The 24,368-nt window shown below is 41.8% G+C and overlaps 1 protein-coding gene across 1 annotated transcript in view; it reads left to right on the top strand.

The window, feature by feature from the left end:
* The window catches only part of EDIL3 (EGF like repeats and discoidin domains 3), a 190,856-nt gene that overhangs the window by 111,537 nt on the left and 54,951 nt on the right, over positions 1-24,368 (top strand). The window contains exons 7-8 of the mRNA XM_066612550.1: positions 15,537-15,692; positions 19,568-19,712. Coding sequence (XP_066468647.1) covers positions 15,537-15,692; positions 19,568-19,712 — 301 coding nt within the window. The remainder of the gene's footprint in view (positions 1-15,536; positions 15,693-19,567; positions 19,713-24,368) is intronic.

Below are 24,368 nucleotides of genomic sequence, written 5' to 3'. Positions count from 1 at the left end.
AAAAGTCTTTACTGGCTTCTCTTTTTTAAAAATCATGTTTATTATGGACTTCAACTAAGTCCAATATCTTTACCCACCATTCTCCAACTGAAGGTAGCTCCAGAACTTTTCAATACTTAGCATACAAGTAGACTCACTTTTTCTTATTGTACACAACATTCATGAAAGTTCCTAGGTGTTGATGGAGAAGTTAAGATATTCTGATCGTATATGCCACAGTGTGCTTAGGGCAGGTTACACAGGCCACAGTTTGTAGCTGGGAGAAAACCGTACATGCAACTGTAGCCTGGATTCCTTTCTTTGCCAAATATTTCCCCTGCCAAAGAAACAAGCCACCATTCAACTTAAAGCACATTGTTCTTCTGCAGTGGCAACTCCCGCATCCAAGTTGCATGCATGGATCTCCCCATCAGTGAGTATTAATTACTGTGTTTCCCTGAAAATAAGACACTGTCTTATATTTTTTTGGCTCAAAAAAAAAAACAACACTAGGTCTTATTTTGGGGGTAGGTCTTATTTTTTTTTTCATGTACAACAATCCACAGTCATTCATGCACAAAAATATACCGTACAAAAATATCCCCTCAACACCCAGGAGGATCCCTGCCTGCCTGTCTACTCAGAAGTCAGTTCCTTTATAGTTAATGGGACTTACTCCCTGGAAGGTGTGGAGAGGGTGTTCCCTAAGTGCCCAGGAGGATCCCTGCCTGCCTGTCTACTCGGAAGTCAGTCCCTTTATAGTTAATGGGACTTACTCCCTGGAAGGTGTGGAGAGCCTCAGAGCCCGGTAGGCAAGGTTGCCTCACTTGCTGCTTCCCACCTCAGCTGCTCCTCAGTGTCCTCTGCCCAAGGCAGCACAGCAGGCGCTTTCTAGGTGGTGGGCATGGAGTGCAGCATTCCTGGTCACATTTTCCACCCGCCCCCCTGCCTGAGAACCCCTTCCGCCCCCCGCCCCCCGTCCTGGCCCTGATCACAACTAGGTCTTATTTTTGGGGTAGGACTTATATTTCAGCAATTCTCAAAAAACATACCAGGTCTTATTTTTGGGGTAGCTCTTATTTTCGGAGAAACATGGTATTTCTATTCCAGCTTCTGTTCGTATAGTCATTGTTGGCCTTTATGGGAATTTTACATTGAAAGGCTTTCTGTTTAACTTTTAAAAAAACATGACTTACTAGAAATCTCTTTTAAGCAAACTATTTTCTTCCAAACCATCCACTTTGTCAAACTTTATTTCCCCACTCATGAGTACTGGAGCATCTGTTTCCCAAACATGTCTGCCATCATTCCTAAGTCAATACCTTGACCTTCGTTCACTTGACTTTTTGTCACTTTGCTCTTTTGTCCAATTTCATCCATACTTCCATGATTTCCAGTGAGTGGATCCTGGATGAATAAATGAGGTGGATCCTGTTGACTTAAAGAGGTCTTGCCCCTTTCTGCCACCTTTCCTATCATCCCTGTCCCTCGTCCCTACTCGCACTCCCCTGGTGCTCTCGGGAACCAGGCGCTCACTAGGTTAGGCCTGCGTTGCTTCCCTTGCCCAACTAGAGTGAGAGCCAAATCAGTCACCTCCCACTGGCATTGGCAGGTACTTGGATTCAACTGCTGCGTCTACTGCTGCCGCTAGGGTCACGTAGCACCCAACCTGCCCTGTGCCACAGCATCTGTTTGGGTGTGTCAGCAGCTCCCACAGATGGCAGGGCCACTACTGTCTTCTGCCCACTGCTTTGGTGGCCCAGTACATCCTCATCCTGACATGTTTATTCATGTCAAAGCCAAAGCAGCTTTCAATTAGCTGTAGAGTTGAGTGAACACTCCATTCCCCAGCTTAAATGCCACTCTAAAGGCAGCTCATATTACAATGGATGAGCATTCGTGGCAATCTGTGCTTATTCATATATCAATACTGTACTGTACTTTGCCATTCATCCATTCTTTTCTTTTGTCCATGCTGTGGTCCCTAACCAGACAAAAATGCAAGTTATTGCTGTATTTAAAAGTCCTGAATATTATTCATAGCACAACAGATGCCAAGTTTACTTAGATCTCTGAACACTACTGCAACATATTTGTTTTTCTTTAGTGCTTCAGCCCTTTCAGAGCAGTCAGCAATCAAAGTGTAAAAATCCCTGTTAGTATGCTGCATTTGTTTCCAGCAGTTGAGCTTAATAGGACAGGAAGGCAGGATCCTTCAAGAGAACGTAGGCTTCAAAACTTTGCAGCAAACATCCAATCTCTTATGAGGCAATGAATATAAACCAACACAGTATTGCTAGATTTTTCTGTACCCTGGTTTTGCATTTGGCCTTAGGACTAAAGAAAGAATATTATCATGTTTAGCCTTCCAGCGCTTTCTAGTTTCGCATTTTTGGTGTAGAGAGGGAATTCGCAGAAAAAGACATATTTCTGTCACTTGAGTTACAGCCCAATCCTGTTAAGGACCTTCAGCTGCAGATCTCATGATCTGCTGCTATAAGTCCTGGGCTAGTGTCCTAAGAGCCACACCACTCTCATGCCCTGTAGAACTGTCAGTGCATGTGGCTGAAGGTAATGCATATGTGCAACTGGATCACCCAACCTGCAACAGGGAAGGTAACATGACAGCAGAGGCAGTTCAGGGGAGGATCGGGAAGGTGAGTCAAAAAGATTTTACCTACCGTCTGGTCACCTTCGCCAACAGCATGCTCCATGTGTTCCATTGGAGCTGCTGGATTGCACTGACTGGTGGCGGGATAGGATTGGGCTGCCCATTCTTTTTGCCAGAAGCAACACAAAGAAGGTAGTTTTGTGTGACTCCTCATTCCAGAATGATCAGGAACAAGTTTACACTTTTCTATTCCTAAAACACCCTGAGTGTAATGCTTCCACAATGTAGGGCACAATCCTAAACAGGTCTACTCAGAGGTAAGACCTATTTTGTTCAGTGGGGCTTACTCTCAGGAAAGTATGGTTAGGATTCCAGCCTAAGGCTTTTACATCCTACTGATTTCGACTGAGTAGGATGCAAAAGTTTTAGTAGTTTTAAGCCAGTTTCATGCATTCTCGTGGTACAAATATGTATTCAAGTTTTTTCTTTTTCCTTAGATTTAGTTTTTGAATTTGAAAAGTATTATCTGGCTTACTGTCATCCATTCCAAACTTCATCTGAAGCCCAAACTACAAGTGATGGTAGTCAGTGATGCAGATTTCCTCTAAACTGTTCCTTTCTTCTTAGTCTAAAGCAATCTAAAGGTTGAAATCTCAAATCTCAAATAACTGCTTATCAACACTTCCTTCTTATTATATTTATATTATATTAACAGTATTTATATACCGCTTTTCAACTGAACGTTCACAAAGCGGTTTACAGAGAAAAATCAAATAACTAAATGGCTCCCTGTCCCAAAAGGGCTCACAATCTAAAAAGATGCCAAGGAATACCAGCAGACAGCCACTAGAACAGACAGTGCTGGGGTGAGGTGGGCCAGTTACTCTCCCCCTGCTAAAAAAAGGAGCACCCACTTGAAAAAGTGCCTCTTACCCAATTAGCAGGGGTTAAGAGGGTTCTTCACTTGTTGTCTATCTTCAAATCGGCTTCTGAATCCAATTTTGGCTCTGTGAAGAAAAAAAAAGATATGGGCATCATGTGGTGAGACAGCCAGGGTGGTGTAATGTTTCAACTTAGGCCAGAAAGTTCTGTGTTCAAATTCTCACTCACCTGCAAAGATTACAGGGTGACCTTGAGCTATGAGGCTAATATGAGGTTGTTGTAAAAATAAAGGGGATAAGGATTGTGTATCACCTGGAGCTCTTTGGAGGCCAGAAGTGAAAGTAGGTGGAGTGTTTTAGAGGTGGAAAACAGCTACAGGTTAAAAAGCTCTTTCTCTCATGCCAGTGTCCCATTGGTGCAGCCTAAACCTACTTTAGATTTTTTTTTAAAATGGCAGAGGGTAGACTACGTGCAGTAGTTTCAGCCTGAGTCTTGAATAATGTTTATCAAAGCATCTGCACTGTGATATTTTTACCCAGTAGGTGTTGAAGACAAAAAATCCTAATTACAATGCCGGGCTTCCTCTTGAGACTCATCAAGTGTTCTTCTTTCCTCTGCTTACTCTATATAACATATTCTTACTCTATATAACATATTCCCAACAAAGTGCTTTCAATTTTTAATGAGCTGTATTGTCTTGCATTCTTCTCTCTCTCTCTCTCTCTCTCTCTCTCTCTCTCTCTCTCTCTCTCTGTGTGTGTGTGTGTGTGTGTGTGTCTTTTAATGCCTTTAATTCATTTTGAATAAGGTCCATCAATTGTCAGTGTTTGCTATTTCCCCCCCCCCCCAGCAGAGCTCTGAACATTCTTAACTTTACATTTGACAGCTTTCCCCCCCTTCTGGTAACAAGGAAGCCTATAAGAGAGTTTATAAGAGGTGTCTGCTCTTCATTTTCATTTGTGTAGGAGTTTTCATCTTCGTCTTGCATAAAAAATAAAATGGAAAAATGAAATTCTTCTTCTTCTTCTTCTTGTCTCACCAGCACTGGATTTAAAAAGCTACAAGAATGCATAAGTAAGAAATGTCATGAGGAATACAGTCATGAGCAGCTGACAGAAATGATAACAAATATGTCCCTGCTTGAGAAAAATTGCAACAGTCCCTCTGTTGCTCTCATCACCATTGTTTGTGACTTATTTATTATTTGTTAAGCACTGAGAGCCTACTGCTCCTACACTAGAAACTACTAATGCAGACTGTCCTTGTCTGTCCTTTAGAAGCTGTAGTCAAGACAAGTATACTGGTGGTTTCCAGCATTTATTTCAGAAACGGCCAATAGATTCTGTCTTGAGTGGTTTGCTGTTTTCAGATCTCTGTTAGCAAGCCCAGTCTTTTTTTGGCTATATTACAGTTGGAAGCATACTTCATTCTTACAGCTGAAAAGATTTACATTTTATAGGGTGAAATAGTAAGAATTGCCCACCCAGTAATGCCAAACCATGGTTTCATGTTACATCTGAACCTCCCTGCTTACAGATTGCGCTTTATCTGAGCCAGCACATCAGGATCTGAAACCGACATTCAAAGCTCATTAGCAAAACGCAGCTTGTGCTTAGGGTGGTTTCCCATTATTTCTGAATTCACAGACCACTGACAAACTACAGTTAGGGCCATTGCTGGGCCTCAGGAGGGCCGCTGCACCATGGAGATGGGACTGATCTTACGAATTTGTGATGCTGAATCCTGAGCACATGTGAAACAAACGCAGACTAGGTGCTCTAATTTTGATATGCTTCCTGCATGTCTGGAAACTCAAACCACAGTATAAGTTCTTATCAATGGTCAGCACAGAACATGTTGTATATTGAATCTAACCCATCCTGTTTTTGTGTGTCTGTTTTCTGAGAATACCTCTTCAGTAGAAAAATGCAGCTTTAAAAATATCCCTGACGTCTGAACAACGTTTGAGTTATATTAGCACAGGATGTTCACCAGCATCTGTGGCAGTAGCGAACCTCCCCAGCCCCATGCCCTGGGGCAAAGGTGCCTCCCATAGGATGCCCTTGCCCCCCCGCCTGCAAATCCACCCCTCCCCACTTACCTGGAGTACATGGACTCTCGTGCGACTCCAGGATGCGTTGGGGAAACCTCCTGAAGCTTCCCCAACACTTTAAACTGTGCTTCCGACAAATTGGAAGCACAGTTTCCAACGACATCAGGAGTCTCAGGGAGACTTCTGTGTGGTCGTAGAGGCGTGCTCCGCTCCGCTCCCTGGACATTTGCCCCATCAAGTGAATGGTAGGTGTGCCACTGGTCTGTGGTGCATCCATTGGTGGACAGGCTTCTACACTGGTGGGGTTGTCATTGCTTCAGCAAACATAGAGATACACTTGCATATCTCAGGGATAGAATTGGGTCTTTAATCATGTAAAGTATATGTTGAGGAAATTATTTGATGTAAGGTAATTAATATTCTTCATTCACCAAACATAGCTAAGGTGGTAATCTATGATTTGTACATTTCAATGAGTGCAGAATTCTATAGAACAGGAGTCTGATTACAGGCTTTGTACTAAGGCTGCCGTCTAAATATGCCAGTGACTGAATAATTCATATCTTTCAGTTAATAGCATTCATAACAACCACCTTTGGGACTAAAATAATAACTTAATAATAATAAGAAACAAACCAAGCAAGTTTCCAGTCTGCCTAATTCTGTGAACTCTCTGAGGCCTAAAATAATGTTTCAAAGAAACAAAAGAACCCAAAACAGTGGAGTCCATAGGAAAACAGCAAAAGCTAGAGTTTTGTTTATTTTTTTCCATTCTCTTGTCAAATAAAACATATATCCAAACTTAGTCGTGCACAGCTCTTCACACATATTAGTTGGTTCTGCACCAGGATGTACATCTCCATCTGCATCAAAATTCATTTCCAGGCAGTTGAATGAGTACTGAATGAGTATTGCAATGCAGATGTAAATGTGCACCTGGATGCATGACTGTATCCACATTGACTATGCACACAGAAGCCGGCTTCTACACATATCTGTCTCCCTTGTTGGATCAGTATGATTGAAAGGAGCTGTATTTCCAAAGCTCAAGACATAATAATCTGCTCCAAAGCAGTAGAATTAGGTTCAATTGTGGGCAGAAAGCCCAGGAAGGAAGGTTGATTGAGTATCTATCCAGTTCCTCAGGTATATTGCACAGGTATCTTGTCACAGGTAACTGAAGCATATGATGACCAAAACCCACTGCATCTGTTACAATTGCATAGCCTGCAACATTCCACAGATAAAAATAGGGGCATGCTTGTAATTCCTCATTTTTCATACCAAGAACTGCTACCTGAACTGCTATCCCCCTCCTGCCATGATTATATGTTGCTGAAAGTTCTACTTTGACTTTTGTATGCTATATTGATTTACCTGGCTTGTATCTTTCTCCCACCAACGTAAAGGCCAAGAAGGTGTTTGTCCTTTGGCTAAGGAAATACTAGGAAAAGGAATTGTCCAATAGATTGTCAGTTGTTCAAAATATATAACAGTAGCTACAATGTGCAACGTGACATTGCTATACATGTGCCTAAGCTTTCATGTACACGCATTGACACTAGTGATGTTGCATTCTCTTCCTCCTCTAAGAATTAACTTTTGATGAGTTACACTTCTCCAACTTTTGTAGAGGAACCTTGTAGAATGACAACTTCAGCAATGCAGGCTAACAACGTTTTAACTAGACAATTCCCAAGGCAAAACAAAAAGACAAAACAGGGACAATGATTTATCAGGGACAAGCAGCAGAAAATAAGAAAGTAGTGGCATGGTTTTGTGTTCCTTTTTTTCCTGCTACACATCATGGAGATTTCATCCCCTACATTGATGTACATGCAGAAAATATTAGGCAAAGCAAAAGCACCAACAAAAAAACCAACGAGCTGAACTAGATAATTGAAACAGAACGATAATTGAAAAAGAACCATGGCAGCATTCAGCTATTCAGGCAGAGTTTAATTTGTGTCTAAGGGGGAAGGAAAAGGGATTTGCCTCCCCCCCCCCCTGCACTTTTCATAACAGGGGAAAAATCAGGTTGTGAATAATACCTAGAGAGAATGGATTCTATACTTAAGGTGCTGTGTGAATTTTTAACTCTTATATTTTACATATCTGCTAGTTGTTGGAATAAATTATTCACCAGGCTAACAAGTCTCCTGTGAATCCCAAATCCCAGGGCCAAAATTACAAGTCAGCTCTTAATAGCTTGGCTGACTGCCAGCTCTACCTCAAATATAGAATTCACCACTTGTGGATAAGAAGATAACCTGTCTGTTTTAAGTTTAAAGATTAGTTTGTCCTTTAAGGGCAAGTATTTTCAAATGTATAGAATTACACTGCATTTAGGAAAAGGGAAATAAACACATCCATATAAATAGGTATAAATCTATATTGACACATCTGTTATATGGAGATATTTTATATTTGGAAACTGCTTCAAAACCTGTGACTGGACAGCAAGATATAAATCATGTAAACCAGTGGTTCTCAAGCTTTTCGCATCGAGACCTACTTTTTAGAATGAGAATCTGGTAGGACCCATCAGAAGTAATGTCATGACTGGAAGTGACATCATCAAACAAGAAAATTTTTAACAAACCTACCCACACTTACCCAGGAGTAAGTTCCATTTACTATCATTGTTAAAAGTATATACAGAGTAGCCTGTTAAAAGTACAAATTTGTAACATTTATACTAATGCAGTCACATGCCATGATAGCATGTCTAATAAATAAAATATTGAATTGAATGGGGACCCACCTAGAATTGGCTCATGACCCACCTAGCAAGTCCCAACCCACAGTTTGAGAAACTGTTCTATAAACAAGTCACAGAAATCTAAAGCCAATCATAAGCCAATATATTTGGATTTTTGTTTCCATGTTTGATGATAGCAAATCCACTCCAAGTGGATAATCCTTATAGCCCACCAAATTCAGTGGGATGAACACCCAAGGAAATATGTGCAGGATTTTATTTATTATTTCTTGAATAGTAGAATCTAATGGAATGAAACTATTTCAGTATAGATACTATACCGCATTCATTTACTAGATGAGGTGAATAATGGAATCTAATGGAATAATTTCATTCCATTAGATTCCATTATTCATCCCATCTAGTGGCTGAATGCAGTATAGTGCCTATACTGGAGTGGGTGGAGGAGGAAGAAGACCCACTTCCATTGAGGAGGAAGAAACCTGGAAGTGGGTCTTTTAAAGCAATTTTTAACCCACAGCTTGCAATTGCTGTGGTTTAACCACATAAACATAGGAAATGGGATTTTGGCACTTTTTTCCTTGTTAAAAAGAACACTTGTTAAAACTGGGTTCCCCAGTAGCCGCAGATTTTGGTATCTGTATTTCATTTCATTTTGCTGCTTTAAATTCAGAGTATGGTGAAAAAACTTCTCTTCCTCCAGTTTTTGGGTCTTGCCATAAAGTGTGGCCATGGGGGCAGCTGCTGAACATCATGTAATCACTCTTCCCACATTATCGCATTATCGTCCCACTCTTCCCACATTATCACCACTTCTGGTGGTGAAGACCAGAAGTGATTATGAGGAGCTCCAGAAGGATCTCTCCAAACTGGCAGAATGGGCAGCAAAATGACAGATGCATTTCAATGTAAGTACGTGTATAGTCATGCACATTGGGGCAAAAAATCAAAACTTCACACATAGGCTAATGGGTTCTGAGCTATCTGTGACAGATCAGGAGAGTGATCTTGGGGTGGTGGTGGACAAGTCGATGAAAGTGTCAACCCAATGTGTGGCGGCAGTAAAGAAGGCCAATTCTATACTTGGGATCATTAGAAAAGGTATTGAGAACAAAACGACTAATATTATAATGCCGTTGTACAAATCTATGGTAAGGCCACACCTGGAGTATTGTGCCCAGTTCTGGTCGCCACGTCTCAAAAAGGATATAGTGGAAATGGAAAAGGTGCAGAAGAGAGTGACTAAGGTGATTACTGGCCTGGGGGACCTTCCTTATGAGGAAAGTCTGTGGCGTTTGGGCCTCTTCAGCCTAGAAAAGAGGCGCCTGAGGGGGGACATGATTGAGACATACAAAATTATGCACAGGAAGGATAAAGTGGATAGAGAGATGCTCTTTACACTCTTGCATAACACCAGAACCAGGGGACATCCACTAAAATTGAGTGTTGGGAGAGTTAGGACAGACAAAAGAAAATATTTCTTTACTCAGCGTGTGGTTGGTCTGTGGAACTTGCCACAGGATGTGGTGACGGCATCTGGCCTGGATGCCTTTAAAAGAGGATTGGACACGTTTCTGGAGGAAAAATCCATTACAGGTTAAAAGCCATGATGTGTATGTGCAACCTCCTGATTTTAGAAATAGGCTATGTCAGAATGCCAATGCAAGGGAGGGCACCAGGATGCAGGTCTCTTGTTATCTGATGTGCTCCCTTGGGCATTTGGTGGGCCGCTGTGAGATACAGGAAGCTGGACTAGATGGGCCTATGGCCTGATCCAGTGGGGCTGTTCTTATATTCTTATATAGTGTTGGAAAGGGTGAAATGTCACCCATCCCCTAAGACAGTGATTCTCTAACTGTGGATCGGGACCATTAGGTCGGTCACGAGCCAATTTCAGGTGGGTCACCATTCATTTCAATATTTTATTTTTAATATTTTAGACTTGGTGCTACTCTGGTATGTGACTACTTTTGGGGAAATGTTACAGATCTGTACTCTTAACGAGCTACTCTGTATATTCTTTTAACAATGCTAGTAAATGGAACTTACTCCTGGGTACATGAGGGTAGGATTGCAGCCTAGGATTGTAAAAAATTTTCCTGCTTGATGATGTCACTTCCAGTCATGACATTACTTCCGATGGGATACTCGGGGATACTGGTTGGCAACTCTTAAAGCCTGAATTGCAGTCTAGCCAAAATGGCTTGAGATGAGCTGAGTAATTTGGCTGTCTTGAATCCCGTTTCTAGGAGTTGGTGGGGGAAATCAAGGGTCGGCTTGAGCCGATTTCTGGTTGCAGCCAGGGTGCTATGCCTGTGAACAGGAAAGTAAACAGTTGCCTCTGTTTCCCTTAGGGCAGGTGCCTGCACTAAATGGAGGGGGGGGAAGCTCCCTAGTTTGGCACCTGCATATACTGTTTATAATCAGTAAAATGGCCCAGTTTATACCGAACAGTATCTTGTCTTGTGTGGTCTATGGTGGGTGCTCTTGCAAGGACCTCACTTAATAAAGTTTGAATGCTTTCCCCCCCCTTAATACTCTACTGAAGTATTGCAAATTTCCTAATAATGAAAGGGCTGGTTCTTATTATTTGTCAGGGGCTATACTTCTTTCCTTTTTTTTAATTTTTTTTTAAAAGGTGTTGTTATTCACAACATTAAGAAAAAGCCTAGGCTGACAAGTATCACAGTAATAGATGAAGGAACCAGAGGGTTAATTCACCAAGAATTGTACTCTTGTCTAAGCCCCATTAATTTCAACAGGGCCGGTACAGAAAATGTTTCCAGGGAAAGTACAATTTCTGAAAGAAGTAAGAAGCTACACTGCTGAAGTTTAGCCCATTGTCTCTTTAATACACATGAAAAGCATTGTAGGGAATTGTCTCCCTTTTTCTTATTTTCTTGCTAAACTTAAAGCTATATATCAGATTTTTAAATGTAATCACAATAATGTATGAAACTCCACAATGTGGAAACTCAGCAGAAATAGCAATGGAGACAAAGACCTGCATTGGATTCTCCCTCTATGGCATACCTGCCCACTCCCTAAATGTGTGGTGGATGTGACCACTACCACAAATACTGAGAATTGAAGGGTTCACCCAGCTGAGTGAGGCCTCTAGATATGGCCCCTCAGCTGGTATCAGATCTGATGACCCCTGACAAAATCCCTGGATTAGAGTCAGGGGCGGTCAAAGCATAAGTCACAGATTAAAAAGGAAGGACAATATTAATATTTTAATAAGGACATATTTTCATTTGCAGTGATGTAAAAAAAAAACTTATGATATACTTCCTTTAAAAAGAGAGTTCTCAAACTGTAAAATTTTCTTAATGTCGTTTCTTATATAACCACATTATTTTTTGACTGTAAATGGGGAAAAGAAAAATTAGCTATGAATGCTAGTCAGAAACTATTGCTGTTTTAGACCTTGGGAAATGGTTATAAGATTCTAGTTGTGTTTACAGTTGAACCTTGACTAGCATTTTTAGTGTCCATGTCAATGCTAGAAATGGGTTAGAATTGCACCCTAAGTCCTTTGCGCTAGCCCAGTGTATCATTAGGCACATCTGTGACGACTTGTGAGTCAGCTGGGCTGGCACAACAATGTGTGCAGGCTCACAGAGGCCAGATCCATCCTCTGTGCTGACAGAAAGAGGTGAGTTCGTATCAACCTCCTTAGGTCAGTGAGGGCGTTGGGGAGGGCGGGGGGAAGGCAGAATGGGGATGTCCTGGGATCAGGAGGAGGGCAGGCAGTGGGCAGTCCAGTGGATGAAGCAGCCCCAGGAGAGGGGCAGTACCAGGATCCAGCATTAGGCTGGATCCTAACACCCATCCCAAACAGCCCATCCTTACGCCAGGCTGCTTGGATCCATGCCAGATCTGAGTATCCCCATTGGGCCAGATGCCTCACAACACGGAATAAGAGGAATTAATTCCCCTTACTCCAAGTTGTGTGGCAGCCAGCTCCAGCTCCATGCTGAATATGGGGCAGGCCAGCTGGCCTGCCTTTTCCAGTGCAGGTTAGGATTGGGCAGCCCATAAGTGGGTTCTATACAGATCTTTCTCTGAAAGATAACTTATTGGAGGCTTGCAGCAGGATCTCTCCTAATGCAAGGCAAGGGGCTGTCTGAGATGTATTTAAGGGGACAGTGTACAGCTAATTAATTGTGCTGAATATGGTAAGTCCTCACCTAAAATCATTTTGTTCAAAGTCATCTTGTTACAAAGTTGTTGAGATAAAAAATTGATTCCTGCCCGGGGCCATTTTCAGTGTGGATTGGCATGTTCTCCCCATGTATGCCCAGAAAGCTCACATTTATTTCAGTGTTTAATATTAGAAGTGTTTGGGGTCTTTATTTAAGTTTGGTGATGTTTTTGTGACCAGAAACATGCTATAGGAATAAACCTCTTGTTTATGTATATCAGTTAACCCAGTGGTTCTCAAATGTTTTAGCAGTGAGACCCACAGTTTAGAATGACAGTCTGTCAGAACCCACTGGAATTGATGTCATTAATTTGGAAGTGATGTCATGGCTAGGAATGACATCATCAATTTAGGATGCAATCTTAACCTCACTTTCCTGGGAGTAAGTCCCATTGAACACAATAGAACTTACTTCTGAGTAGACCTGGTTAGAATTGTGCCCTTAGGCTTCAAACTTAAGCTGCTATCAGCAAATGTTCCATTACACAACACACTCATATTTTTATTTACATAGCTCAGAATTTAAACATTCCATCTTGGAAGTCAAAGCAGAACTTGGATACTTCTGCAACCACACAGCCCACCCTCCATTTCTAGCATCCCATCTTCCCACCTATTCAGGACAGAGCACCATGCCTCTTTCGTTCTCTCTCACCAGGAACCTGCCCTTCCCAGCACCTGTGTACCCTGTATTTTCAGCTGTATTTTCAATGGAAGCTGAGCTAGGTGCTACATGACCCAACTGAAATTGGTTCACAAACCACCTAGTGCGTCCCAACCCATAGTATGAGAAATACTGAATTAGCCCTATGATGATATTGATTTCATTATAAGTTGTTTTGCTTAAAGTTGCAGTTTCCAAGAACCTATCAACAACTTTAAGAGAGGACTTGCTATATAGCAGACTATTAACTTGCGTTACTGTGTAAATCATTTGTAGGTGGGGCGATAAAACAGATACTAGAACTAGAAGGAAAATCAGCCATATAAATTGCATCCCAACTGTAAACACAGTTGGAAATGTGTTAGCTTCTTAAAAATCCATATTGAAAAAGACATGATCAGAATGTTCTTTTTTCCTCTCTGTCTTACAGTTGTAAATTTAGGTTAATTTATTCCTGCTAGTGAAAGGAGCTGGCAGGGAACTTAGGTATAATTATGCCTCGTTTAAATAAGCAATCATCTAATGCATTCTTTCTTAGGGGTCATAAATCAAACAACCTTTATATATTGGTGGATTTTAAATGCATGCTGTATGTGTTGCTTTCACTTCTGCAGTCACAGAAGGTAGTTCATTAGAATAGCTAACTGACAACTTAGCATTTTGTGTGTTGTATACTGCAGAACTATCTACTCCTCCTTTGGTCTTGAACACTAACTCTAAAATACATGCAAAGCAAAACATTAATGAGTTCTGACTTATGGCCATATTTGAACAAATGTGTATTGGAGGAATGAAAATCTGAAAGTTTTTTTCTAAATACATTGCGACAGCAGCTTTAACATTGCTACTGTGAAACTGTTATCAGTGAGGGGGCCAAATGACTTCTGAGAAACCTACACAAGCATGTTGTAGACCTCTGGATGAATGAAGCTAATACAGGTGGGGCCTCTGTATCAATGGATTCTGTATCTGTTGATCTGGGTCAACACGGGTCCCCCAGACCGCATTGAGCCAGACTTGGCCCAACCCAAGCCTTCCAGAGGCGATGGGAGTTGTGCTCCGTTCACCTCCGGAGGGCTTTCTGAAGCCCACAGAGGCCATGCATGTCCACCTGCCACTTCTGCAGGCTTCAGAATGTCCATTTTGGGCCCCCCCAAAAAAATTTCTGGTGGGGGGCCCAAAATTTCATGCACTGCCTCTGCAAGCTTCAGAAAGCACAGGTCTGGTCGCCTCCGAATGGCTTAAAGAGACCAAAACCACAGATTACATTATTCACAATTTTCAGTATTTACAGGGCAGTATGAAAACAGTCCTCCACGTTTACCAAGGCCCCAATTGTATACTGAGAAAAGTTCACGAAGTTATATGCTGCAGTGAAGCTGCTAGACTCTTCTAGGCATATTCTCGAAAAAGAACTTGTGTCTTAACTACATACTGCCCAGTGCATATAGTGGAATGATAAAACACTGCATGAATTACTTCAGAGAAGGATCAGGCCCCCAGTCCACTAATGAGCAAAATATAGAATGAAATACCTTAATTGGAGGGGAAAATAGCTATGCAAGCTCTGAGAACACACATACATACAGCAATCAAACTACTGAGAAAGGGTGACTCTTACTTAAAATTTAAATAAAATTTTGTAGGGATCAGTAACTGAACCCATAACCTACTTTATTTCTCCACCTGCAAGCCTCCTTGTATCAAGAGAGCAGAAAGATATGTGAATGGATTTGAAATATTTCAGTCTCAATGCAAAAGTTTGCCTTGAAATTGATGATTCACTCTGCATGGCTGAAAAAACTTGCTCGCATTCTAATACATCTGACTTGGAATCTTATATATGTTTACAGAATCTTGAAAAGTAATAGATGTTTCACTGCACTGTCATAATGTCATAATGGTATCATAATAGCTTCTACAGGAACTCACTTGTCTAAAGCCATTATGTAAAAAAGTATAGGCTCTGTTACTAGATAACTGTAGGTTTGTGTTTGGAAAAAAAAACATTAGAAAGCAAACTCCAGGGCTAATACTTCATATGGTTTTTAGCAATGGAAGTTACCAAGCAAATCTAGCTGCAGGCTATGTTATGTATGTTCCCCATGTTGGAACTAACTTGTGCAATTGATTCTATTTGGCATTCTTTCACATACCTGCAGGAATGTCAGCAGCTGAAAAACATACTAGGAGAACTTGTTACCATTTAGCATATGATACCCTTTCAAGTGAATTCATCTCCAATGACATTTCCTCCATGACTGAGCATCCAGATGAAATTCTGACTACAAAAAATTTCAAGACACTGGAGAAGCCATAGAATTCTTTTTTTTTTTTTTTAAACCAAAGACTAGATGAAGAATCATAACAGGCATTCCTCCTCTGATCGTTACTGATGACACATTATTGCTGTTGTAGATAAACCTGCAAAGGAAGATGAGAATCACTGGAGTTATAACTCAAGGCGCCAAGAGAATTGGAAGTCCAGAATATATAAAATCATACAAAATTGCATACAGCAATGATGGAAAATTATGGGCAACCTATAAAGTGAAAGGCACAAATGAAGATATGGTAAGTTGACGCATACCTTTCTAAGGCAGCAAGTTGACGATATGGTATATGATATGGTAAGTTGACGCATACCTTTCTAAGGCATACCTTTCTAAGGCATGCCATACCTTTCTAAGGCAGCAATCCAATGCACACCTTCATGGGAGTAAGTGCTGTTCAACACCATGGAACTTTCTTCCGAGTAGGCATGCATAGGATTGTGCTGTAAATCTTCCAATGTGTGACACTTCAGTAGGGGAGCTTTATTACTGTGTAGAGAACATGGGCTGATTGAGACACTTTGCCTTCATAGATTTCTTTCTGGGAAACTCTGGAATAAACTGACATTATCTGTGGACTAAAACTTCTTTATATTGTAATTTATTGTTTTATAAATACAGCATTGCAGGGCTATAATAATCCTGTTTATTACATTTAAATGATTTTCATTTTAATTAGCTTTCCAGTAATTACTTCTCTGTGTTCAATTTAATTTTATTACTTCAGCAAATGGTAACCCTTGAAAGGATAGAATTTATTCAGAAGTGCCAAACACTTTTTTTTTTTAAAGGTGTCACATTGTAAAAGGAAAAATACAACTGATTTTATTCTGAACTAAGCACAGAGCAGCCCACTCCACTTTTCTCTCAAGAGCAGAAATGTGAAAGTACAGGTAGAACCTCAGTTTCCACTGATTTGGTATCCACTGATTTGATTCACCACTGATCCCGAGGTCCACCTTTAAACAAGGAAACTTGTCCGCCTTGTAACAAGGAAAAAAGCACCAAAATCCCATTTCCTACCTTTGCACAGTTAAAAAATTATAATTTAATTCCACCGATGATGGAATATGGTTGGTCTGTGGAACTCTTTGCCACAGGATGTGGTGATGGCATCTGACCTAGATGCCTTTAAAAGGGGATTGGACAAGTTTCTGGAGGTAAAATCCATTATGGGTTACAAGCCATAATGGGTATGTACAACCTCCTGATTTGAGAAATGGGCTACGTCAGAATGCCAGATGCAAGGGAAGGCACCAGGATGCAGGTTATCTGGTGTGCTCCCTGGGGCATTTGGTGGGCTGCTATGATATACAAGAAGCTGAACTAGATGGGCCTATGGCCTGATCCAGCAGGACTGTTCTTATGTTCTTATTATTCATCCCATCTAGTGGCTGAATGCAGTATAGCATCCATACCAATGCATTCTGGGGCAACAACAGAGGAGCAAGAAACCTGAAATTGAGTCTTTAAGGCTATTTTTTTGCTGATTTGGTATCCACTTATTTTTCTTTCCACTCTGTCCACTCCGGAACAGAACCCCTAGGAATAACAAGGCACGACCTGTATAGAACTTAAATTTATCCTAAAGCAAGAAAAGAGTGTATGGGAAATATATAATGTAAGGGAAAGAATAAAGGTACATGGAAACAGGAACCACCACTGCATTTCGTCTAGCACTCTTGCACTAAACTGCTCAGGCCAGGTCAGCAGGGACCCTCAAGCAAATGAGTACCAGGGTTCTTAGTGGGAGGGTTACTTTGATGGGCAGTTGGAGAAATGGTGGTGGCTGGGCTCCAGTGGCTGCTCACTTCTTGCAAAAAGGAGGAAAAAAGGTCCATGGCATGTTTCACTAGGCTCCTTTCCCCCTGTGGTTTCCTTCTTTCACCCCTCCCTCATGTGGGGCTTTCTTCTCCCTCCATCCACGCAGCCACCTAGCTGGACCAGCACTGGTGAATAAGTAACAGTCGATATTGGGGCTGGCTGTGCCAGCTTGTTCCCAAAGGTCCAGGACTAACTCGGTTGGTTGTGGGACAGGGAATGAAGAACTGCTTATGCAAATATCACATGAGCAGTTCCTCCTCCATCACTCCTCCTACCAATCAACTGGCTCTCCAGAGACCCTGGCCAGGACATGATGGAAGAATTTCTGGGAGAAGAAGGAACTGCTCATGCAAGACTTTTCCTTGGGCAGTGTCTTCTTTTCTCCCCCTCCCTTTTCTCTCTGAGTAGAGATTTCCAGGGATGGGAGCCTGAAAATCTAGAGTCACTTGGGGACAGTAGATGTTCTTAATCTATCTGGAATCTGAGTCACCGTGCAACTCTAGATTTTTGAGTCATCCTGATGGGGATCCAACAAGGACCTTTGGTAACTGTGGGCCCCTAGCTTGTGCCCAGGTAGACCTGCTCTCTGGCACTGCCCCTACTTCTCAGACTTTCCATCATAGGTGAGAGGTGAGATCTTCCTAGATGCTATCACTGCCATGCATTCCTGTTACCACAGAACCTGGAAGGGGATGAGCCACTACCATCACTGAGGGACTGAAATCAGCTCTTTTCTTCTCCCACCCCAATCAGCCAAACCTGGAAGGGAGCAGAAGGTGATGGCAGTGTTGGTCTTCTAGCCAAAAGGCTTGCACACGGAGCCGCTGCTGCATCTGCTTGTTCCTGTATGGGTCCTGGGGTCAGCCAATGTCCCTTTAACAGTACATAACCTAAACCACCCCTTAAGTCATCCCTGAAACCAATATGGGCAGTCAACAAAATAGTGTTGAGGGGAGGGACTATTGCAAGTTAGTTTTCTGAAATGCTCACATTCTTGCAGTGTTGGGATAGGCTAGTTTCCATGCTACCTACCCTCTATGTATCAAGATAAAGGCAATGGGGTCAGGGAGCAGCTGGGGTGGGTGGAACAGGGAAGGTGAGGAATGGGGAGTTTCTGGGTGGGGAGGGGGCAGGCAGGAAGTGGAATGGGAGTGGGAGAGCGGATCTTGGTGGCACCAGCATGTGCCATATTCTAACCTTATTCCTTTTCACCTTCCCTTTCCCATATTCTCCTCAGTTTTGCGCCAGCATAATAGCTGACATAGATCTGATGAGACTCATTGGGACAGTTTAGGCTTGCCTCAGGGTAAGGGATCAAAAGTTTACTTACCTCAAAGTGGCATCCGCAACAGCCCCCCTGTGCAGGATACAGCACACCTTTTACAAGTCTGCATTGGCAGTGGGGGATTTAGGGCCTGATCCTATTCAACATGCACTGGCCCATTGCCAGCGTGCACTGTTGCAAACATGCCGTAAAGCACGCTTGTGGCAATCAGTGCTGGGCCAGTGCTGGAGAAGGCTCAGCGCAAGCCTGTGCTGGGCTGGTGCTGACCGCCGCCCGGTACTCCATGCTAAGCACCGGGCAGCAGAGAGGTGAGTGGGGGTGTGGGGGGAGGCATGTTGGGGGAGGGAGCGGGCAGGAGCTTCTTTGTGCTAGCTATTTAGCCAGCACAGAGTCAAGGAGCCCCTTTGCAGGGCCACTTTCCTTACTTGGGGTAAGGGGACAGATGTCCCCTTCCCCCAAGGAGCCATCTGCAGCTGCCTGAATGCTGTGGCAACTCTTTGGGTGCCACTGAAGCCTTGGGAGCTTGGCAGCTCAGGATTGGGCTGTTAGTTAAGCTTGATCCTTTCTTCTGTAATGTTTCATGAACTGGCAAAGAGTGCGTTGCCACACATCCCTAGCCAGTTAGAAATCCAGGGTAACAAAAGTGGTAAGTCCTTCCAACGACTTGGAAAGATGTTAAAGATGAAGTTACCACTTTGCAAATGTTTGCCTATATGCACACCTTGTCAGTCATTGGTCTTTGTGTTGTTCCTATCTCACCTATCAAATAATGGCTGTAGACCTTCTGGTTATATTAAAGAAATGTCAGGTGGTAGTAGCAATGAATTGTGTTAGACTATGCTGCAAAATATTTCTAAAATGTTTCTATATTTTCTAGTTTGTTGTGTCAGTCCTCTTGTTCTTGCAAACTGTCATTTAGTGGGATGGCACAATACGCAAAGAATAATTTAAAGACATAGTTCCAAATGTGATTCTGATGTTGTCTGCAATGTATTGTTTTTTCATAGGTATTCCGTGGAAATGTTGATAATAATACACCTTATGCCAACTCTTTCACCCCACCTATAAAATCTCAGTACATACGATTGTATCCTCAAGTTTGTAGAAGGCATTGTACATTGCGAATGGAACTCCTTGGGTGTGAATTATCAGGTAAAGGTTTTCTTGTAATACCTACATGATAACAGTGAAGAGGTTTTAAACTGTGCCTAGGAACTGTCTATCCATCTATCTGTAAACTTTATAAGTGGCAAATGAAAACAAATAATTAAGAGCGATCTGTGGATATAAATGGAGAAACAGCTTGGGTAGTAGCATCTTCTTCATCTGGATGTAACCAGCTGTCTTCTGCTCCAGGAGTGTATAATTTGCATTTTGTGTGCCTCCAGCCAGATTGACATGATCAAAGCCTGAGATAGCGCTTTAAAAATGTTATTGCATTTGCATTGTCACAAACCTTATTTTGTGGACTGTTTATACAGCCACGAACATAATAATTACCTTTGTTGAAACAAATTGAAGGTTGATTTAATCAGCATCTCGAAATCATCAGTACTGTGTCTCTGATAAGAAGGGGCCATTTGTAGCTAACATTGCTAACAACCACTGATAAGGCTATCCTCCATGAATTTGTCTAGCAGCCCAGTCCAAACCCTTTTCCCCCGCTGGTGCAGCCGCACTGAAAGGTGTGCACTATATTCAGTGGGGGGGATCTGGACGCTTTGGATGGGAAAGAGGATTTAAATTCCCATGCCCTTCCCCAGTAAGCCTCCCACTCTATAATGGGTCTCCTCAGACCTGCGCCAGCTATTTCACAGGCACAAGTCCAAGGAGGGAAATGGCGTGAGGAGTCTGCAAAAAAGGAGGAAAGAATTCAGTATGTGCCATCGCTCTTGGATCCACTCATTCCCCAGCCTTCCCACCCCGGTTCTCCCCTTTCTTGCCAGATTTTGCCTCATTCCACCCTCCCCAACCCTGCCTTCCCCATTACCTACTCTGCCAGGTGGCTGGCGATCCCCCAGTACATGCGGAAAGGCACCAGTCTTTCTGCAGACACTTGGACAGGACTCTACTTTGCACACTGCTGGAAGCACTTTTGGGCTGTAATTCTGTTTTCTTGAAACCTAGTAGCCAACACCACCTTCAGGTGGCAAAGCATTTATGCACTGTGTACAGAAACGGACCTACTGCAAATGAATTTCTTTGAATAGCCTCAAGTTCAAGTATCTGAGAAAGAGAGAGAGAGAGAGAGAGAGAGAGAGAGAGAGAGAGGCATTTCTATCAATGCACTCTCTGTATCCTCTTTTTGTTTTCTAAGATCAGGGACAACCCTTCCCCTGGCCAATGAAAATGGCTACCACAGGCAGCAGATTGGTGGGGGTACCCCCACCATTCACCTACTTGCCTCCACTGCTCCTCTTCCTTCCAGTCCCTGACTTGGAAAAGGAAGAGGGGGAAGAGAAAATGTGGTGGAGAGGAGATTGCTGAGCTAGAACACAGGACCTTGGGAGCCTGACCCATCACTGGGTAAAGGGGGGGCTAACATTTGGCATGCCACATCAGGCATCGTCCTTGTTAACTTTCTAGTGAGGGGTTAAGACTTTTTCACCAGGACATCCCTTCTTAATAAGGCATCCCTTCTTGAGGTTTTGTGGTTGTGTTTTGTAATTGTACTATTCTTCATGTTTTTATGGGTAGTGCAGTTTATATTTCATTCTAATTTTGGCATTTTACTGTTTGCTCCCCCCCCCCACTCTATATGCCTCCTTGTGTGCTTTGCTTATTTGGAGGGAAAGGCAAGATATAATCATTTAAATAAATGAATAAATTTTCCCTGTGAATCCAAACACATTTCCCCCACCTTCTAATAGCCAATTTGATCCTTGTCACTGTAGGGCACAAATATGCTATTTGTGTTATGCACAAAATGTGCTTTAACAAATCTAAACAACAGACAACAAGAAAGGAAAACTCATAGCCCAAAATGTTGAAGTGGAAGGTTTGGGAACCTAAGCTGTTTTAGCCAAAGGTTTACACCAAGCCTGGCTAAGCAATGTGTTTTTTATGACTGTAATAGCTCCACAGAGAAGTTCAGCAGGTGCATATATTCTTATTACAGCAACATTTTGAGAAGATACTTGGGCTGCCCTGTTCCCATTTAAGCCACAGTATCCCCTTTGGGTTCTGGAGTTCTCACCCATGCAGCTTCTTGAAGGTATAGCTTAGAAGACCTTTTTGGTTTACAAGGGTTTTCTAGCTTCTTTTGAAGAATTTTCCAGGAGAAATTAAGTATGCTGCTGAGCCTGGTTGCTTTCAGTGCTATTTGATTTGATTTTGTTTTGTTGCTTTTGAGCAGAATCCCTTCAGTGTGTCTTGTACCAGAAGTAAATGAAGTAGTGGAGTCAATATCAGCCTTTTCAAGGGTTTTTGTGTGTGTGTGTGTTGAAGGGTCATAGCACAAAAATGTAAAGCCTGACCCAGCTCCTTTCTGCATGGAAGTGTCATTCCCTTGCAGATTCAATGAAACACATAAAATTCTCTGTCTTTGTCAAAGTGCCAGCGTTATTTTCATATGGCAACTGCTACACAAAATTCGTTTTGAGATTATTTTTATATAGCTGCCTCCTTACTATACAAGCAGTCAGCTAGAGCACTAGTAATATATCAAAACAGCCCATGTTACATAATTTTTGGTTCTCGAGTGACAACAAAACCAGGTTCCAAAATGAAAAGTTAATGCATTAATCTTGCTGTGGCCCTCTTCCAATACAGATAGAAGTAAAGAGAAAATTGTGCCCAGGTGTTTGCCTTATTAAATTTTCTTTTTTGTGTGTCTCCCATCCACTGAAGCACAATTTCAAGTAAGTCCTTGCCAAAATGACTAGGAATTGTTTTTCTCAAAGAACTGTGAAAGCTACTAAGTGAATCAATTTCAGTGATCTCATCTTATTTCAAGGTCATTATACTTCTGAACTGTCATGGTGGCCAGGCTCTCTAGAACAATTGGATTCTCCACTGAAACATAAAAATGATTCTTAAAGATAAATGAATGCTATTTAGCTCTTGGTGGCCCAATTTGTTTTATGTGATAGGATACAGAGAGTTCTAGTTTGTAATAAATCCTATTTATTTAGCTACTAACTTCCTATCCTGACTTCTATCCAAGAGTGCTCAATGCAACTAACAAAATTATGGACTGTGGGCATGACCTGGTCAATTTAAGAACTACTTTTCACTATTGATGAATGGGATGTTCACTATTGATGTAAATGGGACGAATAGTAGCTTCATATAATAGATAGAAGAAACAATGTCATTTCCACTGGGAGTACAAATGGCAAGGACCTGTGGCCATCTCTGGCTTCATGGAACCCATGCCCCTTTAGATGCAAAATACAGAACATACATTGGTAGAAGCATTTTTTAAGAGTCTGTGTCAAGTGTTTTATCTGTAAATATAAATATGTAATTTGTGAAGCATTCCTTGAGTTCCTGACTTTGACTGCAAATTTCCCAATCAAGTAACTTCACATTAAGACCCCATTCCTATCCCTTGCCACTGGCACCAATGCAGCTGTGCCAAAAAGGCATGCACTGCATCCTGTGGGGGGGGGGGCTGATTGGACAGCTTGCCCCCAGTTCCCCCACCCACCCAGAAATGCTCCCAGTCGTCCCACTCTCTCCCCCTTCTCGCCCATGGCCCACCCCCACTGCTGATGCTCTGGCACTGGGAGGCCACTGCCATTTCCAGCAGTGGCCCCATTGCTCATCATAAGCTTTGCATTTTGTGACACTGTAAGTTTCACCAGCACAGCCGAATGATTGATAAAATTGGGCTGCCCATGTCATTAGCCAATAATTATACTATTTGTTATAAACAAATCATACAGGGTGACCCCCCCCCAAAAAAAAAAAACCCAGAACCCATAAAAATTTTATTAAATCCTACAAAGGTCCAGTAAATTTCAAGAAACTTACTGGACTCAAACTTCAATCTGTGTACGATTATTCCCCAAAGTTTCAGTTATCTTGGTCGCTTTGCATAAAAGTCATGTTCTTTCCAAAGAAAAATTAAAATTAACAGTTTTATTCAAAGATTTGTGGGTTCTGTTTTTTTGGGGGGGCAGGTCACCCTGTACTTGTTATATAACAAAATAACAAATACAGTGATGCCTTGCAAGACGAAATTAATTCGTTCCGCGAGTCGTTTCGTATTGCGAAAATTTCGTCTTGCGAAGCGCGGTTTCCCTTAGGAATGCATTGAAATTTAATTAATGCGTTCCTATGGGCAAAAAAAGTCAGAACAAAGTCAAATTTGGTTTACAAAGTGTTTATTAAGTGCTCTTTAAAGGCATACATACTGTACAGAAGATTTCAAAAATTTCAAGCACAAAACTTCAATGCATCCTGGGTATTAACGGTTGTGCGATTTAAAACAAACCAAAACAAAAAAAAATGCAAAAAAATTCGTCTTGCAAAGCACGGCCATAGAAAAATTCGTCTTGTGAGTCACCAAAAAAATCGCAAAACGCTTTCGTCTTGCGAGTTTTTCGTTGCGCGAGGCTTTCGTCTTGCGAGGCATCACTGTACGTATTTTGTTATTTAAATATATAGGTCACTTGTGTATCATACTGTCCTGAAATGGTTTACCATAAAATGAATGAATATATGACAAACGTTATAAAAACAATTCTCTTTAAAAAAAAAAAAAAGCCAAAAATAATTGCAAAAACCATATCAGCTTAGCAGCAACATTCAATTGATTAAAAGGGACTTAGCAGAACAAATCTGTTTTTCCTGGCTGTCTGA

This window comes from Tiliqua scincoides, chromosome 2 (assembly GCF_035046505.1).
Source record: "Tiliqua scincoides isolate rTilSci1 chromosome 2, rTilSci1.hap2, whole genome shotgun sequence".
Lineage (NCBI taxonomy): Eukaryota > Metazoa > Chordata > Lepidosauria > Squamata > Scincidae > Tiliqua > Tiliqua scincoides.
Note: the sequence above shows the minus strand (reverse complement) of the source record. Positions and strands in the feature narration are given on the sequence as shown.